At 39.2% G+C, this 19,916-nt stretch overlaps 2 protein-coding genes across 4 annotated transcripts; both read left to right on the top strand.

Moving 5' to 3' along the window:
* Positions 1-1,239: 1,239 nt before the first annotated feature.
* entpd4 (ectonucleoside triphosphate diphosphohydrolase 4) lies at positions 1,240-7,963 on the top strand. Of its 2 annotated transcripts, none has more exons than XM_068703822.1 (13): positions 1,240-1,454; positions 1,826-1,955; positions 2,070-2,267; positions 2,352-2,557; positions 2,757-2,907; positions 3,083-3,186; positions 3,445-3,504; positions 3,649-3,779; positions 5,339-5,505; positions 5,613-5,937; positions 6,109-6,194; positions 6,277-6,438; positions 6,816-7,963. In XM_068703822.1, the coding sequence occupies exons 2-13, from the start codon at positions 1,948-1,950 to the stop codon at positions 7,036-7,038; spliced, it is 1,821 nt and encodes a 606-aa protein (XP_068559923.1). In that variant the 5' UTR covers positions 1,240-1,454; positions 1,826-1,947; the 3' UTR covers positions 7,039-7,963. The 2 variants fall into 2 exon arrangements, with proteins under 2 accessions (XP_068559923.1, XP_068559922.1); XM_068703821.1 differs by having other exon boundaries at positions 3,649-3,803.
* A 3,799-nt stretch (positions 7,964-11,762) lies between these two features.
* On the top strand, positions 11,763-19,689 carry slc25a37 (solute carrier family 25 member 37). Of its 2 annotated transcripts, none has more exons than XM_068704042.1 (4): positions 11,763-12,169; positions 15,432-15,660; positions 15,933-15,989; positions 16,710-19,689. In XM_068704042.1, the coding sequence occupies exons 1-4, from the start codon at positions 11,984-11,986 to the stop codon at positions 17,237-17,239; spliced, it is 1,002 nt and encodes a 333-aa protein (XP_068560143.1). In that variant the 5' UTR covers positions 11,763-11,983; the 3' UTR covers positions 17,240-19,689. The 2 variants fall into 2 exon arrangements, with proteins under 2 accessions (XP_068560143.1, XP_068560144.1); XM_068704043.1 differs by lacking the exon at positions 11,763-12,169 and adding an exon at positions 12,437-12,503.
* Positions 19,690-19,916: the final 227 nt, after the last annotated feature.

Below are 19,916 nucleotides of genomic sequence, written 5' to 3'. Positions count from 1 at the left end.
TATGTCCTTTCTTTACATAGAATAGGTACTGTATTTCACGTATGTGTAGAACATATTTAGTGTTGCTGATCTGACATTAAACCGCAGTGAAAAAGCACAGAGAGGCAAACACTACCTCTGCCTCACTGAAGAGGGCGTGCGAGAGCCCACGGGTCTGGTTTATGCTTGTTCTGTCGTTGCTCTTCTTCTACATTTTTCTTCTTCTTATATTTTGCTTTTACCACAAACATGTAAGATTATATATCCAAGCTTAAAAATGTCTCAAGAAACAAGGAAATATGACCAAATCAACAGCAATTCAACATCGGACAGGTAAAGTAACCTTTTATGTGTTTGTTGTTCTCTTTATTCATCCGGGGTTGTTACACAGATTATCGCGGAATCTCACGATTTTCGCGGGTTGTGCCCGCGAGCGCTCCGCTTCTGAAACGCCCCCGGTGGTGCAGGTCGGTGGGACAGATCGTGGCGCACACGCTCCCGGTGGAATCAAATATGTACCTTACCTATGTGTGTGTAAATAATGCTGATATGAAAAACAATAGTCAATGTGCAAGCTGCCAATTGAATGGTGATGTAAGCTACTCTATTGGGTTCATATATTTGTAAATCTGATTTATGTAGTGTCAGTGCCTCACCAGCCACGAACCTCACCGCACGTCACTGTATACCATATACTTTAGGCTACTACAATGTGAGAAAAAAAATCTGATCATTGCAAATTAATGAAATACATACAATAAAATAATATATGATGGTGATTTTTGTGTGATTTTTGTGTGATTTTTGTGTGTGTGTGTGTATATATATATATATATATATATATATATATATATTATATTATATATAAACAGGTGAATGTAAGAAAACACATAGAAGGCCAAACATTCTTCCTCTTCCTTTTCATTTAATAGTGCGTTGCAACCAACATTAAGGCCCATTACCGCCCAGTAACGTTAAGAACCTTAGAAAAAACAAATATCAATAGGCAATCAATAAAAATCAAGCATTTATCAGCTGTGAAAAATGCATCATGACAGAGATAAAACGAATTTATAATCTGGCCGACAGCTAATACAGCTGTACATTTTAATGTATTACTTAGTAAATGTTACTTGAAACAAACCGGACTGGTGATTCATCAAGTGATTTTTTTCCTGGTTCACCTTCCAGCCAGTAGGTGGCGGTAATGGGCCTTAATGTTGGTTGCAACGCGCTATTAAATGAAAAGGAAGAGGAAGAATGTTTGGCCTTCTATGTGTTTTCTGCGTTCTGCTTCTAAATTTGTTATCCGGGTAACGTGGAGTTAAAATCAAACGCACCGTGCTCGAGACCACCACGTCACTCACCGGAGACCTGCCACATACCAGTTAGCTAAACATTAGCCACTGGTTAGCATCTGGCTGCACAGATATGTATTTTTTTCCAGGAAAGGGGGGACTCTCATATTTTTGCTAGTAAGTATAAAATCATTTAAAGGCCACGAACATATAACTTTACTGTGTTGACACTGACAATTTCGTAACATGGTGTCAAATTCAGCTCTTTTAGCTAACTTGTTAGCCCCCACAGCCAAACACGTCACGTCAGTTGACGTCTGGAAACGTTAGCTAACGTTACTTCTTTATTTTCAACGATGGTGTTCCCCTGTCGTCCTTTAAATTTGGCTCAGTTTGAATTCGTTTAAAATCGCCCATTACAGCAGTGATACATCGCAATATAACGTTAGCCCAACGGAACGAGAACATGCCGTTATTCGCACCACTTACGTTAGGCTTACGTAAGTTACCTTACAAATGATGACCTGTGTGATCTTTTGCCCTAAAAGGTCACGATGATAAGTGGGGAGAATGGGATGGAGCCATGGAACAAGCCAAAGCTCCGATCTGCAGCAGACTGATTCTTAATTTACTATTAAAGTACACTAACAAGTAGAAGACAATCTACATCATGGGAAGGTTGGTTTGCTGTCATTTGTGGGAATGTGGATTAGTTGATAAACTCATATATCATATCTGTGACAATTTTAGGCCTACTTTGCTCAGGCTCTCCTCTCTTACATCTGTTGACAGGATCAGCTTTTCGTGCCTTTTCCCAGCCTCATGGCATTTCAGCCTGTCCTCCCAGGTTCTTCCTCGGCTCCCGACACCTTCTCTCAGACAGCTGCTCTTCATCAGCCTGGTGCTCTGCCTCATGGGACTGCTCTACCTGCTGCTTGTCACTGGAAAGGGGCACGCCAGCTGGATCAGAGAGGAAAATTACTTCCATAGGTAAACTGCTCAACATCCGCCTCAGTGTTTATGTCATGGTGAACACACACAATATCGTCTTAACAATTCTCCGTTGTCCAAAAGTCACTTGGCAAAGGTGAGTGATCTAGATGCAACAGATACAAGCAACCCCAATCTGAACTATGGCCTGGTGGTGGACTGTGGCAGCAGTGGCTCCAGGTTGTTTGTGTACTGCTGGCCCCGGCATAATGGTAATCCCCATGAACTTCTGGACATTCGGCAAATGAGAGATCAACACCGCAAGTCGGTGGTCATGAAGATCAGACCAGGTGAGATACGCCTGGCTGAACGCCTTGCTAAATAAATACAGTATTTAAAGGAGAGGACATGTGTATTATTTAACAGTTTTGTTATTAAACAGCACTTTTTGTTTTAAGACTCTCAAATGTAAAAAGAAAACCTTACATACTAGCTTGTTTTTTATCCATTGTAAAATATATTTTTGGTCCTTTATGTTTGTCCTTGTAGGTATCTCTGAATTGGCTAAAACACCTGAGAAAGCCAGTGATTATATCTATCCACTGCTGAGCTTCGCAGCCCAACACATTCCCGAAAATAAGCACCAAGAAACACCTTTGTACATCCTGTGCACAGCCGGAATGAGAATTCTTCCCGAAAGGTACAGTCAATGAGCACAATCTTATAATTTAAACCTGCACTACTTCCAGAAGCCCCAGATATAGATATAGTTGCAAGAAATGTTCATACAGAAGGTCTAAGCAATGCTAAGAGAAGCATTAATGTTATGATGCCATATGTATTATGAGATAGTTTCTGTGATTGTTTAATCTCAGTCAACAAGAAGCGCTTCTTGAGGATCTGCGAACTGACATCCCAGTCCACTTCAACTTCCTCTTCTCTGATTCCCATGTGGAAGTGATTTCTGGAAAACAGGAAGGTAAATAAAAGGGAAAGTAGGAATATATAGGAATGATAATCAGTATGTTGAGCTAAAATGTATTGCAGTGCAACTGCTTTATTTATTTAGATTATAACGTATTCAATACAATGCCATAGTTTTGATTCACCTCATCATTGATTGAAGATGCTGGTAAAAGTGTGTGTATATCTATATATATCTATATCTATATCTATATATATATATATATATATATATATATATATTAACATAACAGTTTGTAATCATCTGCTTTAGGTGTCTATGCATGGATTGGAATAAACTTTGTCCTCGGAAGATTTAACCATGTGCACAATGGTAAGGACCCAAGCAAGTCATATTTCAACAGTTAGCCATTTTAAAAAGTAAATTGTTTTGTCTGCCACACTAAAAGATAAGTATTCACATGATATCCCTGCTTCTGCCTGACTCTTGTCACCTCTCTGCTGTCAATCTGTCAAGATGGCGAAGCTGTAGTGGAGGTTCATGTCCCAGGCAGCGAGCAGCAGGAGGCGCTGATGAGGAAAAGGACTGCAGGTGTCCTGGACATGGGCGGGGTCTCCACACAGATCGCTTATGAAGTGCCCAAAACTGTAAGCTTTGCTTCTCCACAGCAGGTTATTATCCACAACCAATTCAGTTTTTTGTGCTGTCTTTGTTTTTTGTCACTCACCCTTTGTTGTTCTTCCTCCTTTCAACCTCTTTCATTCCCTGGTTAAATCCTGTGTGCCCCATTTTTGTCCCGTGGAGATGGTCTGCTCTCCATTCATCACTATTGAAGGCATACTGTAAGCCTGCTGCATGACTCCATAGCAGGATTTATGAACTGAAAACATTGAGTCATATATGTAGTGATCATCAGATGCAATGGAGGTTGCTCATGTCAAGATTATTTATTTGTGTTGTTAGTGATTTGTGTACATAAGCCGGTTTGGCATACACTAATGGTGCTTTTTGCTCTCATTGGGCCTCATTCACCAATATCTTCCTATGATTTTTTTCCTTAAATTTGTTCTTGAGAAGGTTTCCAAGAAAAGTCTACGTCAGATTCATGAAGTGTTCTTTAACCACAGACATGTCTGTGCGTGTGTTCTTATAATGTTGTCCTCGTAAACTGAATGAGTGTTCCATTTTGATCCTACTTAGAAAAGGTAAACGCCCTGCCAAGCCCCAATAAAAGGGCCTTGTGCACACACAGAAATTCAGACGCCCAAGCGAAAGTCTAAAGAGGGTTTATTTATTTTAAAAGACCATAATGCTTTTTAAAATACAGTGAACACCTTTAAAACCTTTGCGATTACCTTCTAATTTACATTTGTATATTTATTTCAAGAATATAAAGTAATGAAACTGACAGTAAGCTATTTTCTGAATTGTATTTATTGTTTCAAATGCTTTTCAAATTGCTATATTACTGTGTATGATTAAAATACACTATAGTGCAGTACTGTATTTAAAATATAACTTACTGTTGTTCAAATTATAATTAGGCTATAGCCTAAAACGGTATTGTGCTGTTTACAAATACAGTAACATCAGTAGTGCAAATAGGCTACTGCGCCACAGCTGGGTGGTGGTTTCAGTGCATTCCTAAAATGTTAACAGGCCTGAAAATAAGCTCTAGGCTTTCATGTCATCTAATATGAAAAAAAAATGCTTTCATGTATGAAAAGACTCAAAATGAACACTATAAACTACCATAAGCTAATTATTTAAACAGAATGTGTATAGGAATGATTCTGTCCCAAGCTTTCTGAACCATATAATTGGTTAATGAACCGTCACCGTGATCACTGTTACAGGTTTCCACTTTAAAAAAATATATATATTTAAAAATATTATAAATAATCAAAAATATTATAGTAATTTCTATCCTATATTATACTGTAGGATTGAAGAAAACTTGTTTTGCAGCCACGTGTAAATGGGTTTAAAGAAATCATTCTTAAGAGCAGTTGATGGATGAGGCCCGTTGCATTTCCTTTTCACCACATGATGCTCAGTTCACGTCAACTTGTCAGATAGTTTCAGCTTCTGTGTGTCTATGTTTCGAGATACAATAAACTAGAAATATTAATATTTATTTTGAATAAATATGAATATTATAAGGGTGTCATTATTCCCAGACTGATTTTTTTTCCTTGTTCCCCAGGAGGAAGTTGCCAAGAACTTACTGGCCGAGTTCAACTTGGGGTGTGATGCGCATCGCACAGAGCATGTTTATCGTGTTTACGTGTCCACCTTCCTGGGGTTTGGAGGAAATGCAGCACGGCAAAGATACGAGGAGAGTGTCATCAGAAATACTACCACGCAAAACAAGTGAGATCCACAGCCGTCGCTATTTATTTCATTTTTTGGTAAATGTTTTCTATCCCAGTCAGTACAGAGTATCATGTGTATTTACACTGTATGACCGGTTTCTCCAGGCTGTTAGGTCAGCATATGGGTGAGACAGCGGACTCTCCCCTCCTGGACCCTTGTCTACCTGCAGACCTGCAGGATGAAATCGGTCCATCTACACAGAAGCTGTATCTGCGAGGCACAGGAGACTTTGACACGTGTAGACGGATCCTCCAGCCGTTCCTCAACCTCACCAACGAGACCCTAACCTCCCTCAGCGGCATCTACCAGCCAGCCATCGACTACATCAACAGTCAGTTCTACGGCTTCTCCGAGTTCTACTACTGCACGGAGGATGTGCTGCGCATGGGGGGGGATTATAACGCTTCCAAGTATGCCTGGGCTGCCAAGGTATATATCCAACATAGAAAGATCACATCTACTCTCACGAAGCATGCAACATAAAGCCTCACAGAGTTACCTCTTATTCCCTAATTATTTGTGAGCAACGGAGGTTGAGGTCTTATTTGTTGATGTCCTACCACTAGAAACTCTCCTGATGTTGTCGTTTAACACTTACAGAGTTACTGCTCCACCCAGTGGAAGACTCTGAGGGAACGCTTTGACTCTGGCTTGTATGCCTCACATGCTGATCTTCACAGACTGAAGTGAGTCACACAGGATTGTCAAACTGCTTCTAACGCTCAAAATAAAGATTGTTTATCAATGGTTTCATTTTCATGTCCGCAGGTACCAGTGTTTTAAATCGGCATGGATGTATGAAGTATTGCACTCAGGCTTCTCTTTCCCAGCCAATTATACAAACTTGAAGACTGCCCTATTGGTCCATGATAAGGAGGTCCAGTGGACTCATGGAGCTATTCTTTACAGAACACGCTTTCTGCCTTTGAGGTAAGATGGATTCTCTCTCACATTTGCCTCGTTCTTTGTCACTTTACTGATAAAACCTTAAGTACTGATCGTTAATAACCTGTAATTTAATGTAAGTGTAGGAATGATTGGCTAAACTTCAGAGCTATCTCATGACCTAGGTGATTTATAAATGGACTACTGGGTCCTGATCCAGCTTACTTTGTATAAGATTCTAGTTTAGTAGGTTTGATTCTTATCACATGCTCCTCTGCATAAATGAAAGCATGCTTCCAAGAATCTATACATAAAGTCAAACTTCATCTGGTCTGAACATATAAAGACATTTTTGTATACACAGTATTTCTTTGTTCGAAGCAGGTCTAAAGTGTAAGGGTATTTTTTTATGCCTCTTCCAGGGACATCCCTCTTGAAAGCCTGAAAGGAGTGCATTCTCACTGGCGGCACAGCTTCTCCTTTGTCAACAACCACTACTTATTCCTGGCTTGTTTCTTCATCGTGTTGTTGTCCATTATGCTGTACTTACTGCGACTCCGTCGCATCCATCGGCGCTGCGCCCCTTCCTCTGTGCAGTGGTTGGAGGAGGGCCTTGGCTCACCCACACTTCCTATCAACCTCTAAACTTTCTAGAGCGTAAAAGTCTGGAAAGCATGTCTGACTTTGAGGCCATCTGCTTGTTCAGTGAGCTTTTGAAGTCTGCTACCCTGAAAACCCTTCTACGAGTTGAACTGGAGATGTTATTGAGAATTGGACATATGAAGAAGATAATATGCGAGTCATCAGGCTTACCTGAGCCATGAAAAATATGTTTATGTTATTTTGTTTAGTAATGACGGGCCTTTTTTAGAATCTACATTCTTGCCTGTTGTCTCCAGGTGTCTTCTGTTTTATTTATTAATCAAAACAAAAATAATGGTACTTTGTTCACTATCAAATTGTCGACACCCAAATGAATCTATAGTCTATACTTTGAATTTCACAAAGTTGGACATTTGCCTTTCTTTATGCCTTTTATGTCTATGATCACATCTTTTCTTTTTTGTTTTTATAATTAAATGGTACAAGCACTCGCTATTTCTACAGGAACCTCAAATGCAATGCTAGTTATAATTGGTGGAGGGAGCGCTTGAGATGCACTTTCCAGCTGGAATGTTTTCTTTTTTTGTGTCTCTCCTAAATTGTTATGCCTCAACAAGACAAGTAGCCTTTGAGAGCTATGCTAGTGCAATACATGTCTTGTCACTGGTGGGGAACTCTCCAAAACACGTCTTTTCTTTTGTCAAGAAGAGAAGTATTAATCTCTCTCTTAAAGCCCTGCTGACATTCTTTTGTTGGGTCATCTGACTTTAAAGTTGGTACTTTTGCATATATTTATGTTTGACCTCATTTTCAGAAGCCGTCATATCACTGCTATGAGGGGATTGTAAATGAGATGCCACATGCCCCATTATTTATAAGAAAACAGTCTATAGTGAAATGTTTGCACAGATGGAGGGGAAATAAATGTAGTCACATTACAATTCAGTAATAAAATTGTTATGGTATATTTGTCTGGCTGTTTATTTCATGAGGAAGAGATCAGACTAATCAGTGTCTGTATTTCCTTGCTGTGAATCTGAAATCAGCTTACATGATCAGATTCAGCATGATCAAACAAAGGAAGTTAACATCACATTGTGCATGATTGAGTAATTTCCTTACAGTCAATAATTAGCATATAACCTCAGTGCATATACTGAAGACTATTTTAGACATACAAATGATAAAGAGAAAAAGATGATAGATTTGACCCTGTAAGGTTGCTGGAAATGGAAAATAGACAAATGCGATAACGTGATGGTCGTCAGTTTTGCCATAACTACTGAAAGAATTGTCCACTTTATGACAAAAATGTAATAATTAACGATCAATGGAACATTCCAGGTTCCCATCATCCAGCATTTAATGTGTTTGTTTGTATGGAGGCGTGGGTTCAAATCTCACTTCTGACTGCCAGTGATTTTAATTCACATTCAAATGTTATTCTATAAACTGCCTCTGAACAGAAGATCAACCACTATACTAATTGATACACTTTTATGATACCTACGTTTTTAAATGTACGTATGTAAACACATACATGTATAAATAAACATAGTAATAAATAAATACATGAAATAAATAAGTAGAGATCTGACTTTTTCCGTCTCTATACCAATAATGAAACCTGGGTTTTGTGTATCGGCTGATACCGAGGACCGATCTGATACCAGTGTTAGATTAATAAGCTGTATGCCTCACTGTGTGGAAGTGACTGAGATCATTATTTTAGGTCTAAGGCAAAATCAGTCTTGACTTACATTGCTTTCCTAACTTTGAAAAACTAAATTTAACAAATAAATACATAGATAAAAATGTGCTGAATTGTTATTTATTTAAATATTGGTATCCAATACAGGATCTGTATGTCGTCACCGATAGCTGATTCAGCTATTTCAGTCAGTTTTGGACTGAAATCAGAAATATGTTTCGGTATGGATGCATCTCAAGACATAAATAATATTAACGATAATTAATAATATACAAGCGTTGGCGCTCACTTCTGTTGCTGGATGCTGGATATATTAACCTTTCTAATGCATTTCTTTACCATAAAACCTTGAATTGCAGCTGTGTTTGAAAGGTGCTGTGACATTAAATGAACCTTCTTGCCTTAAGTTCTTAAGCCATTTTAGACTCGTACTAACCTAAATGTTGCAGAATGTAATGTTCAGGTGTTTTTAATTTAATTAATTATTATTGTCTTTGGATGACCAACATGTAACTACAGTCTACAGACACTATATTTGGACCAACATGTCAAATCAGTTGAGCCAACTTACTGTATATTTTCATGCTGTTGGGTGCAAATGAGAAAACATCAGTGATTGTCCCTGAATTCATACATCTAAAAAAATGTTTTACACATTAAAATATTAAACATGACAATAGTACAACTTAGAATTTTCAACAACGACTTACAAGCATGACATCATTTTTATGAATTTAGTTTTAAGAAATTATTTAAGTTGACTGCGCATTTTGCTGATAAACTGGGCGCACAGAGTTCACTCGGCGATTTGCCGACTTTGCAGCTCAGAAAACTAAATTTGAACTGCTCAGTGATCTGTTCGCAGTTGACGTGGAAAGAGCACCTGTGCACAATGGAGCCGATAGACCTCCAGTGTAATGACACTCTCAAGGCAAAGTATGACTCTGTGGGCGCTGCACAGTTTCCAAGCTTCATCCCCAAAACGATGCCTCAATTTCGCTCAACCCAGTTAGTGAGGGATTGCGCAATCTGAGGTGAGGCACAGCTCGTCTCTGCCTCACCTCACTGTCTCCTCTGTTTGAACAGGACATGCACTAATTCAGCGATTTTGATTATAAAAATGCTCAAAATGATTGGAAACATATAGAAATTACATTTATAGCACATATCAGTAGAGAAATATTAATATTTATTTTATTTTAGCATTATTTGTTTATTACTTGTCATGATGATAGGTGAGGCTCTGCCTCCCCTGCCTCCCCTGACCGCACGTCCCTGGGTACATATGAATAAAATAATGTAGCCTATTTCTTTTTGCACTTCGTCCAATATCCCTTCTATCCTGTTGATTAAATGTTGACCCTATTTGGCCCTCAACGTAGTCCCAATTTTTAATTTTGGCCCTCTCTGTGATTGAGTTTGACACCCCTGCTTTAGACCATCCTGTGTGTTCTCCACTAGGTGATTTTAGTAGCCTTAATAGCCTTCATTCATTACAACTTCCACAGTAAAATAACTTAAGTACATCATAAATCAGTATATTATTGCTCTTACACATTGAAACGTGGATGGGGAGATACTTTTATTGTGAACATGTTCACAGTTCTTATAACACCAATTGCTCGTTCTGTTAGACATCTGAATTTAGACACATTGTAGATATTGAGCCTTATTAGAAAAAAGTTATGACAAACTCTTTAACTGTGTCCAATAGTGTATGAAGATGAACTGGTGGTCACTATACTACTATGCGTGTAGTTTCCCTACTAAACATGTGTATACTTGCTGTAACAACACTGCTCAAACAAGTGTCTCTTTAAGATCCAAGGCTCCTATAACGCTGAGTCATTGATATGTCACACTGCTTTGCCAACACACCCACAGTGACACTGCAGTCGGCTTTGTGTTTCAGTCAATGGTAAGTGACACAACAACGTTTTATATATCATTTACAAATCAAAATTGAGGAAACAAAAGGGTCAGATCTCTTGCTCTAAAAAGAAAAGTGGATTGACAACCAATGAATCTTTAGTATAAATTTGGTCAAATCAGCGGATTATCTGAGTATCAGCTAATCTATACTTTTTATTCAGGAGCTGAAACTAAAGCATGGATGTGGTGAACCCCTTTGACGGGAAGTAGGGTTAATGTGTGCAGATCAGTATGTTCAAATGTAAGAGAGTCACGTTGTTGTGCAAGCTCTCTTTATTCATTTTACCTTATTGAATGGAATACTTTAGATTATTTTCTGATCTAGAAAGTAAAGTATCCAGAAAAAGAAACAACTAATAAAACAATTATTTAAAAGTAAGAAATGTGTCGTGTCTGTTTATGTTCCCTTTTGCCACTTTTGTTTTTCTTTTCTTTTTATGCTGTCTATGCAAAGCACATTGTGCTCCCAGCTTGAAAAGAACTATACAAATACAATTATTATTGTCATTATCATTGTACTGAATTTCAGAGGGAGATGTTAATTTTTGCGCCCCCATGTGTATTTCAGAAGTCACTTTAATAATACATATGAACAGTTGATAAAATATGATGCAATGTTCTTAATTAAATAATCAGACAATATACAAAGTAGAAAGTATGGGAATAACCTCGATCAACAACACCATTAAAAAAAATATATGTTAATGAATCAGCAAAAAATAATACAATATATTAATAATTTGACTCTCTGAAACGGGTCCTTTATGCATAATGAACACTTAGCCTATAGGAACTATCTGATGTCAATATTTATGTACCATACTTGTGTAAAACTATTCTACCTGTGGATCTGAATATTACGTTCACCACTTATACGATCATTCAGTGCGAGGAAAAGTTGGAGATACGTTCTTATTAAAAAGGAGAGCTGTACGAGTTCTCTATAGTAATAACACAAACAGACGTTGCGTGATAAGGAGACCAAACCTACTAATCTATTCAAGAAGGACCACTGCGATTACACTTCTGTCAAACCCATTCAAAAACAGACACAAGCAGGGATGCACGGCAGCGCAGTGAAGCGTCAGAGGAATCCACCACGGAAACTTTTCATTGGCCGCCTTCCACCAAGAGCCCGCCCTATTGTTGAGGAGCCGCAAAACGATTGGTCCATATTCCTCTTAGCCACGCCTCCCAGCTGCAGACGTCACACGGGCGCTGGAAGTCCCGTAAGTAGAGATGATGTTGTGGTTGTCCACGCCGCCGACACCTCTCTGACTGAGCGTGCTATCCTGTTGCGGAAGACCGAGGAGGGAGCGAGAGAGAGAGAGAGCTTCTCCACGCATGGAGTTGAGCTCGGATCCAGTGGTGGCGTCGCTGGAGATGTCGCAGGTGAAAAGCAAAGACGATGATAGCGACGGCGACTACGAGAGCCTTCCACCTCATGTCTCAGTGGCGACCCACATGACAGCAGGAGCCGTGGCGGGCGTCCTGGAGCACACGGTTATGTACCCGGTGGACTCTGTCAAGGTACCCGTAACACAGCGACGGCTCCTCACACACTACGGCTCGTTCACTAACCAGCCTCACACTACGCTGCTAACTCTAAAGACAAGCGTGCTATTGCGTGCTAACAAACTAGCTATAAAGTGTTCAACCTGCCCATCCTTAGTTAGCCTCGGTGTTAGCTAATGAAAGCTCGACAGCCTACCGAACAAACTAGTTGAGCAGGGTGACGTTAAATTAAAAACACCACGTGTTACTGCAGCTACACCGGGCAAGTAGTTACAGTTGTAGCTTCTTTCTCGATGTGACTGTTTAACTTTGCTAACGTAGCTGAGTGAAGGTCCGGTGTCACCTTAATGTAAGTCACATTTCAGCGAGGTCAGAGCAAAGGTCTCCTCATTTTAATGGTGAGCGCGTTTGGCTGTGTGTAGAAACGTTTCCATGCTATCCTGGTACCCTTTCTTTAGTTTTTAGGTAATACATGTTACGACATGAGTTATCCAGACTTACCATACTTCTACATAGGGTAAGCGAAGGTCAAGCACTGTTTTGCTGTAAAATATGTCAAAATGCCATTCAATTTAAAACTAGACATATAACCTCAACATTACCTCCAATAGTAAAGGCTCATCAATACATTTTAAAATGTTGCGAAACTATGTAGAGCAGTTACAAAGCCTGTTCTTGTGAGCACTAATTGATTAACCAATAAACGAAACTTAACTGTGTCCCCGTTGGAATGTCCAAAATATGTTCTCAATTTATTCATTTTGACCTGTGTTGCACAGTATTTATTTATTGTATTAGATCTAACTTGATTGTCATTGTCATTACAAGTACAACAAAATGCAAGATTTTATCCAAGCAGATATTACAAATAGTAAAGTACATATAGCATATGTGCATAATATGAACATATTTATTTATTCATAGCAGATTTCCACTTATTTTGAGCTCATTCTTGTTAAACCTCAAAATTGGTTTAACGTAATTTATACATTCATACCTAAGGCTCAAATTAGTGAGGTGATGCTCTGTGAATGTCTAATTGTTGGACCAGAGATCATCATAAACAGAGAACTTCCTCTTAACTTCAACACTTTTTATGTATGTGTTTTGTGTTCATCAATGAGTGCTATCTTTAGGTTAAAGCCCAATGTTGAAGTTAAATGAATGTCTAGCTTTAAGCTTGTTAAAAGCTGGCTTGTGTCTGTAAAACAAATCACAAACTTTTGGTTTGAATGTGAACTTTGCCCCAACAGCCCTCCTCTTATGCTCAGCTATTATTTTCTAACAATGTAGTGTTGTTTTGATAATCTTCATCTTGATGTGGCACAGACGACTTCATTAACGTACTGCTAGAAAAAAAACACACACTGTATCCTCTTTGTTTCAGTGTCAGTCTTTCCAAATGAACGTGTGTGTGTGTGTGTGTGTGTGTGCGTGTGTGTGTGTGTGTGTGTGTGTGTGTGTGTGTGTGTGTGTGTGTGTGTGTGTGTCACACAAACAACTGCTGCTGTTTTCTCTTGAGGTTTCCAAGTTTACACAAGCACCTTTCAGCAGGAGGGGCTCGTTTCATCAGTGTGTGTCTGGAGTTGACAAAGAACCTGTTTTGAATTTATTCAAAATGTAAAATGACTTATTTATTTCCAATTTGAGTTTGGTTAGGTAATGAATTGGTGTCTCACATCAAGCTCGGGGTGACTTGGTTTGGTGGATACTTGCAACAATCTCCACTGAACATTTTCAGCCGCTATGTTACTCGGGGAGTATCCTGAGCTAATGCGAGGAGGCGGATCTTATCGCTGTTGTGCACATTTGGAATCAGCCTCCTGCAGTGAAGGGTGTGTGTGTGCTGCTGCTCTTCTGTTGTGTTGATTAGTAAACCGCCACAGACCCAGGACCGCTGAAGGTGTGTGATGTAAGAGATGGGGACATTTCCTTTTTTAGTATTGTGCTTAAATGATTGTGTTAGGTGGACACTTATATAGATGACATATTTATATGCAGACAGTGCTTATGTTTAGAAACTAATGATCTAATCTGCATGCTTGTTCTAAAGTTAGACCTGAAACTGCTGCACTAGTTTTTCACTACATTTCATCTTCTGTCTTAACAGTTCCTTAAAGTTTCATGTTAGGCGACAGCTTTCTTCACATCCAAATTTGAACACACTTAATGTTGTTAACTCAGCATTTTGATTCAGTTTTTATTGCTACACTCTGTGATAGTAAATTGTTTTTACGAAAGTATGATTTTGTTTTCATTGGACACACAGATACTTGCATATAACAGACTTTACCACAGTGTTGATACAGCCCAACTATTTCTACGGCCAATACTGTTATCAGTATTAGAGAGGTAAAAGTCTGATACCTGGGCCTGGCCAGTAGTCATTTTGTGGTTGAGAAATAAACATAATTTTTCTCTAGTGTTCACCCTTTTCACATCTTTTGACAGACCATAATAACGTTCCCAAACTTTAACCTAATTTTCAAGTTCATACACTTTGAGTATTAGGCTTTTGGTTACTGAACACGTACCTATTTTAGGTCTTAAGTGCATGAGATGTGTTTTATCATCAAGTCTTCATATAGTTATCCCTATAAAAGAGCCCGGTCCTGTGGTACAGTTTGAACAGTCTGTTAAACTCACCCAGAATAATTTACCCTTGAGATTATCTTGAGAGCAAACTGATATTGTAAATCTTTAAACAACTGTATCTCTCCGTTGGCCTTTAGAAACAGACTCACACTTTTGCTTCTGTCTTCAAAAGAACAATGTGATTCGTAGTGCATAAATTCAGTCACGCTAACTTAATATATAAACTGTGCTACCAAAGTTCTGTGTGACCCAAGTACCAAAAGCTGGCTCAAACGGAAATGAAATAGATATTTTATTGTTATGCCAGAGGAAGGAAACATGCTGCAGAAGATAGACGTAGCCTATCTCTTGAGCCGGCCCCAGATTGCTTTGCAAATAAAAACATGCTTTGTGGTGTCCAGATAACTTGGCATGGTTGAGTCAAACAAAGAGCTGCCACAGCCTCCCACACCAGCCTCAGGGGGGGAGACACGCATCACTCAGTCAGGACCTCACTGCTGCCAAATACACTTAATGTCAGAACAATGTGACGGCCTGAGTGGGAACAATGCATCAATCATCCGTTGGCTTACAGGTGCGCACTTTAAAGCCACTTAGAGTCACATTCATGCAGAGCCCTGGCTTCAGTTCTTTAGCTTTAAATGATGAACAATGGTTTAAAAATCTCTTTTATTCTTTTCAGACAAGGATGCAGAGTCTGCAGCCAGACCCAAATGCACAGTACCGGGGTGTGTATCAGGCTCTGAAAAGGATCATCCGGACTGAGGGGGTCTTCAGACCGCTGAGGGGCCTCAACATCACCATGATGGGGGCGGGGCCCGCACACGCGCTCTACTTTGCCTGCTATGAACGGGTCAAACGGTCTCTAAGTGACGTCATTCAGAGTGGAGGCAACAGCCATTTGGCCAATGGTACATGTTCCCACAACACAGTACTACAATCAAGTGATCTAACAGTTTCACACTAGGCTAAGCAACAAGGATAAATCATTTTAATGCCATACCTTGTTTACATAAGGAGTTATAAAGCCATATTTGAAATATGAAAAAAATCAAACTGGGATATGCAGTGTATTTTAGCATTTAAACGGCATGAAAAATTGGTAAATCACCCCGACCTCTACTGAAAATGTTTAATATTTTCATTAATTTAAGACCTGACAAGATATGTTAATGTGTTACAGGTTTGGCGGGGAGTGTGGCCACTGTTCTCCATGATGCAATCATGAACCCAGCTGAAGGTGAGAACATTTTTTTCTTTTTTGCACTTTTAATTGAAAAAGTTGCTAAAATGATTTCCCTATTGTCAACAAATCCCTTGAAAAGAACAAAACCTTCAATGAATCAAACAAGTATTATCTGTGTTTCCAATACCCCATATACTTTATTACTCTGTGCTGTTCAGCTCCATTGTTCTCCTAAAAACAAATAAAAAAGCATCTTTGCACCGGAAGACGAGTTCTTTCATTACAATCTACATATGCACAAGTTTGTTTTGAGTCAATCCCACATACAGTAAATACTCACTAAAGCAACGAAATGTAGATTAATCCTCAGCAGAAAAAAGTCCACACCGAATGCACCATTTTCCTCCTGTTTGAGTTGAGTAAAACATTGCGCAGCTGTTTAAGGAAATTATCTGGACTTATTTAAAAATGAATCTATAAATGCATGGCCTGTTTTTAAAGAATTTAGTAAGAATAAATTGGCCACAGTCAGGAGAGGTCACACAAACAAACAGATGCATTGTTGGAATTAAAAATATAAAATAATCCCGGCCATGTCCTTTACAATCACAGTGGGTCATAGGCTCAATCACCCTTTTGTTTTACCTCATTCGGCAAAAGTGACTTCTTCAAGATTATTACTTGAAGTGCAAAGTATAAAGTTGTATAGAATGCATATGACATGTATGTGATAAATCATGCTAACGCGGTTACTCGTGTCTTTCCGTGGCTCAGTGGTAAAGCAGCGGATGCAAATGTACAACTCGCCATATCGAGGACTTCTGGACTGTCTCCAAACAATAACGCGTACTGAGGGTTTGGGCGCCTTCTACCGCAGCTACAGCACACAGCTGACCATGAACATCCCCTTCCAGGCCGTTCACTTCATCACCTATGAGCTGATGCAGGAGCAGTTGAACCCTCACAGACTCTACCACCCCGGCAGCCACATAGTGTCGGGAGCAGCAGCGGGAGCCATTTCCGCAGCAATAACCACTCCACTCGACGTTTGTAAAACTCTGCTCAACACACAAGAGAATGTAGCCCTTAACTCCATGAAGATCAGCGGCCACTTATCGGGAATGGCTAATGCCTTCAGGACAGTGTACCGGCTCGGTGGCCTGGCGGCCTTTTTCAAAGGGGCCCAAGCTCGGGTTATATACCAGATGCCCTCCACTGCCATCGCCTGGTCAGTGTACGAGTTCTTCAAATACTTCCTGACTAAGCAGCAGCGTGAACAAGAGGCGGGACCTCGACCCATGTAATGGAAAGTGTGTTCCACTACTGGAACTGATGGAAGAAGAACCTGAAGCTGTGTGGGCTCACTGTGTGCTGTTTGAGGAAATATCATCACTTATTGTCTTGCTGGGACGTTGTCATGCTGAAGGAGTGGCAGACAATGGCTTTCCTTAATGTTCCCTCACATAAATATGTGTGGTTTCAAGTTAGGATGTTGCACAACCAGGATTATGCAACAGAGATTGCGCTTCTTAAAAGGACAGATGCACGAGGAAGAGTTGAACGGTCTTCTTCCTCCTCCACCCCACAAACGCATGAACCACAACTCTCCAAACTCTCTTCTAGAGAATAAAGTTGTCTTGAATGATGTTTATAGTTCTTATGTTGAATCTTTTTATTTATTTTGTTAGCGTTCAGAGGCTTATATTTTCCGGATGTGGAGGAAACACAATGCTTTTTGTTTGTTTCTTTTTCATTGTGTATTTATAAAAAAAAAGAAAAAAAAAAAAAGAACACGCATTCACAACACATTCCTCATTTTCACTCCACAACAGTTGCGCTTTCCCAAGTGCCTCATGAATATTAAACACTGCTTCACCATTTTTTCTTTTTGCCCTCTGGTTTTTGACAGAGAACATTTTTCTAGCAAAGAAGTGTTTTATTCTGAAATAAGATTAAGTTTTATAGTGGCTCTTTATGTCATAACTGAGGCGCATAATCTCTGCACCACACTGTCAAATGCCAGTCTGCAGCACTTCTTTTTTTCTGTTCTGTCATTTTGCTTTAAGTGCAAAACACCATAGTTTCCTAATGAGAGACCCTCTTTCTCTCAGTACCACGGTGCATAGGCAGTAGTAGTCCAGTTAACCGACCATTGCTCCTGAGTCCTGCTCAGTAATTGTCCCATTTAAAGAATCATACCAGTTGTAGAAAGACGGCAGCTTGATGATACGTGTTCAGGTGAGGGTGACTGTGACTTTTTCTGAGAAGTGGTCCAAAGGTGGATCAAACAAGGCCGTTACTTGTGTGATGTTTAGCGTTCGAGTGGCCTGTTTTTGTTTACGTGTGTCATATTGACCCTAAAGGTCGTAGATTATATATTAACTATTTTTACAGTATGACTGAAGCTTTTAAGTGCAGACTTTCTGTGATCCAAAATGTAACATCGTAACTTTTCTTTTTTGTAACTGGGTGATCTCTTTGTTACCGTGAGACCAGTACAGGACTGATCAGCTGGTGAGCAGGCAATGCTTTTTCTTTTATTCTCACTCATCCTGTTGTATTTTCACATTTCCTGTGTGCTCTCTGCTCTCTCCAAACCTCTGGAATATTTTCCATTCAGTAGTCAAGACATTCCTCCAGATATTGATGTTATCCAGCAAGCAGTTAGATTTATTTGTTTTTAATTATGGAGTTTTTTTTTGTTTTTTCCCCCCCTTTGGTAAAGTTCAGAGTTCTTCAGATTCCAGTGGTCTCACAAACCCTCAACAGATTATTTGTGCTTGTACAGCGGGCTAATTGTTACTATACCAAAGACGTGCATTGTGTTCTATGCATCTTACTTTTAACCTGTAATTACAATACTATTTGCCTGCCTGCGTGAATTCTCATGCCACCTTTTTTGCCGCATAGTTTCCAACCAGAGTAGTGTTCAGTTGCTTAATCACTTAAATTCTAAATCCTCTAGAGGCTTATTGTCAGGAAAGTATTTTCTGCCTCAGCATTTACATTTGAATATTTCATTGACTCCTAAGTACTTGAGAAAAAGCACTATGTATGTTATTTTGGAAGGTTTTCAATATGTTTGTAAAATGACATGATGACCTATTTGTTTTTTTTGTTTTTTTAACTTCTTTTCATACTCACTACTTGCTTCGAAGGCAGTTGCACAAGTGATTTGAATCTCACATGAATGGATGAGCTGTTTTCTCAGCTTGAATATAAAAGTGGCTCAATTTGCATAGATTCATGATGTTATTCTAATCTAAGTGTAACCACAGTTTGTTGCCCACATTGTGTTCAGTCGGGTCTATTGACAAAACTCCACTCCTTGATATTTGGTGAATCATTTGATAAACAAAAGTAAAATGAAGCCAGTCAGATTAGTTTTTGATTAATTGCAGTCAGCACTCCTTTTCCTTCCCCATCCTTCCTTTGGAGTGGTGAATCATAATTCCCAAACTGTGTTGCAACACTTTTGTCCTGTACTGTACTTTTAACGTGTCAAAGTAGTGTTTCTAATAGATGCTTACATTTTAAAGGAGGCAGGATGGCTGATGTGCTATATGGGGATTTCCATTATGTAAATAGTTTTAGTACGCACAAATACTTAAAATGAGAGCTGGGATGGTTTTTGAGAGATAGCCTTCTCCAGAACAGGAATGCTGGGAAGTATGCCCATTCTAATATGAAATGATTGTGATAATGCTGCTACAGTATGTAACACTGGAGCTGAAATAAACATGCAAGTGAGGAATGCTGTGATTTTGTGTGTTTTGTCTCTGAACTAAATCAGTATTTGCTTTGATATTTTATGTCCCGTCTCTTAAGTGCTTTGTTTTTATTCTTTCTGCATGAAAATACAAGAGTTTTACAACTTAATGGGGCTTTAGTTGAAATTTCCACCTTTCCAGTGCAACTATATTTCTACCTGAACAAGAAACATGAGACAACACTGAATCTAACTGCTGTTGAGATAAGTTA

Source organism: Cebidichthys violaceus, unplaced genomic scaffold, assembly GCF_023349555.1.
Source record: "Cebidichthys violaceus isolate CVI_PGR_0920_01 unplaced genomic scaffold, fCebVio1.0.p SCAF_9, whole genome shotgun sequence".
In the NCBI taxonomy this organism is placed as follows: domain Eukaryota; kingdom Metazoa; phylum Chordata; class Actinopteri; order Perciformes; family Stichaeidae; genus Cebidichthys; species Cebidichthys violaceus.
Note: the sequence above shows the minus strand (reverse complement) of the source record. Positions and strands in the feature narration are given on the sequence as shown.

What these genes read in the sequence shown, in the direction of transcription:
- entpd4 (XM_068703821.1), top strand. An exon ending in AATACTACCACGCAAAACAA is followed by an intron (nt 5,506 to 5,612) that starts GTGAGATCCACA and finishes CGGTTTCTCCAG; the next exon opens with GCTGTTAGGTCAGCATATGG. An exon ending in GCTGATCTTCACAGACTGAA is followed by an intron (nt 6,195 to 6,276) that starts GTGAGTCACACA and finishes TCATGTCCGCAG; the next exon opens with GTACCAGTGTTTTAAATCGG.
- slc25a37 (XM_068704042.1), top strand. Translation starts at nt 11,984, where the DNA reads ATGGAGTTGAGCTCGGATCCAGTGGTGGCGTCGCTGGAGATGTCGCAG. An exon ending in ACCCGGTGGACTCTGTCAAG is followed by an intron (nt 12,170 to 15,431) that starts GTACCCGTAACA and finishes TATTCTTTTCAG; the next exon opens with ACAAGGATGCAGAGTCTGCA. An exon ending in CAACAGCCATTTGGCCAATG is followed by an intron (nt 15,661 to 15,932) that starts GTACATGTTCCC and finishes AATGTGTTACAG; the next exon opens with GTTTGGCGGGGAGTGTGGCC.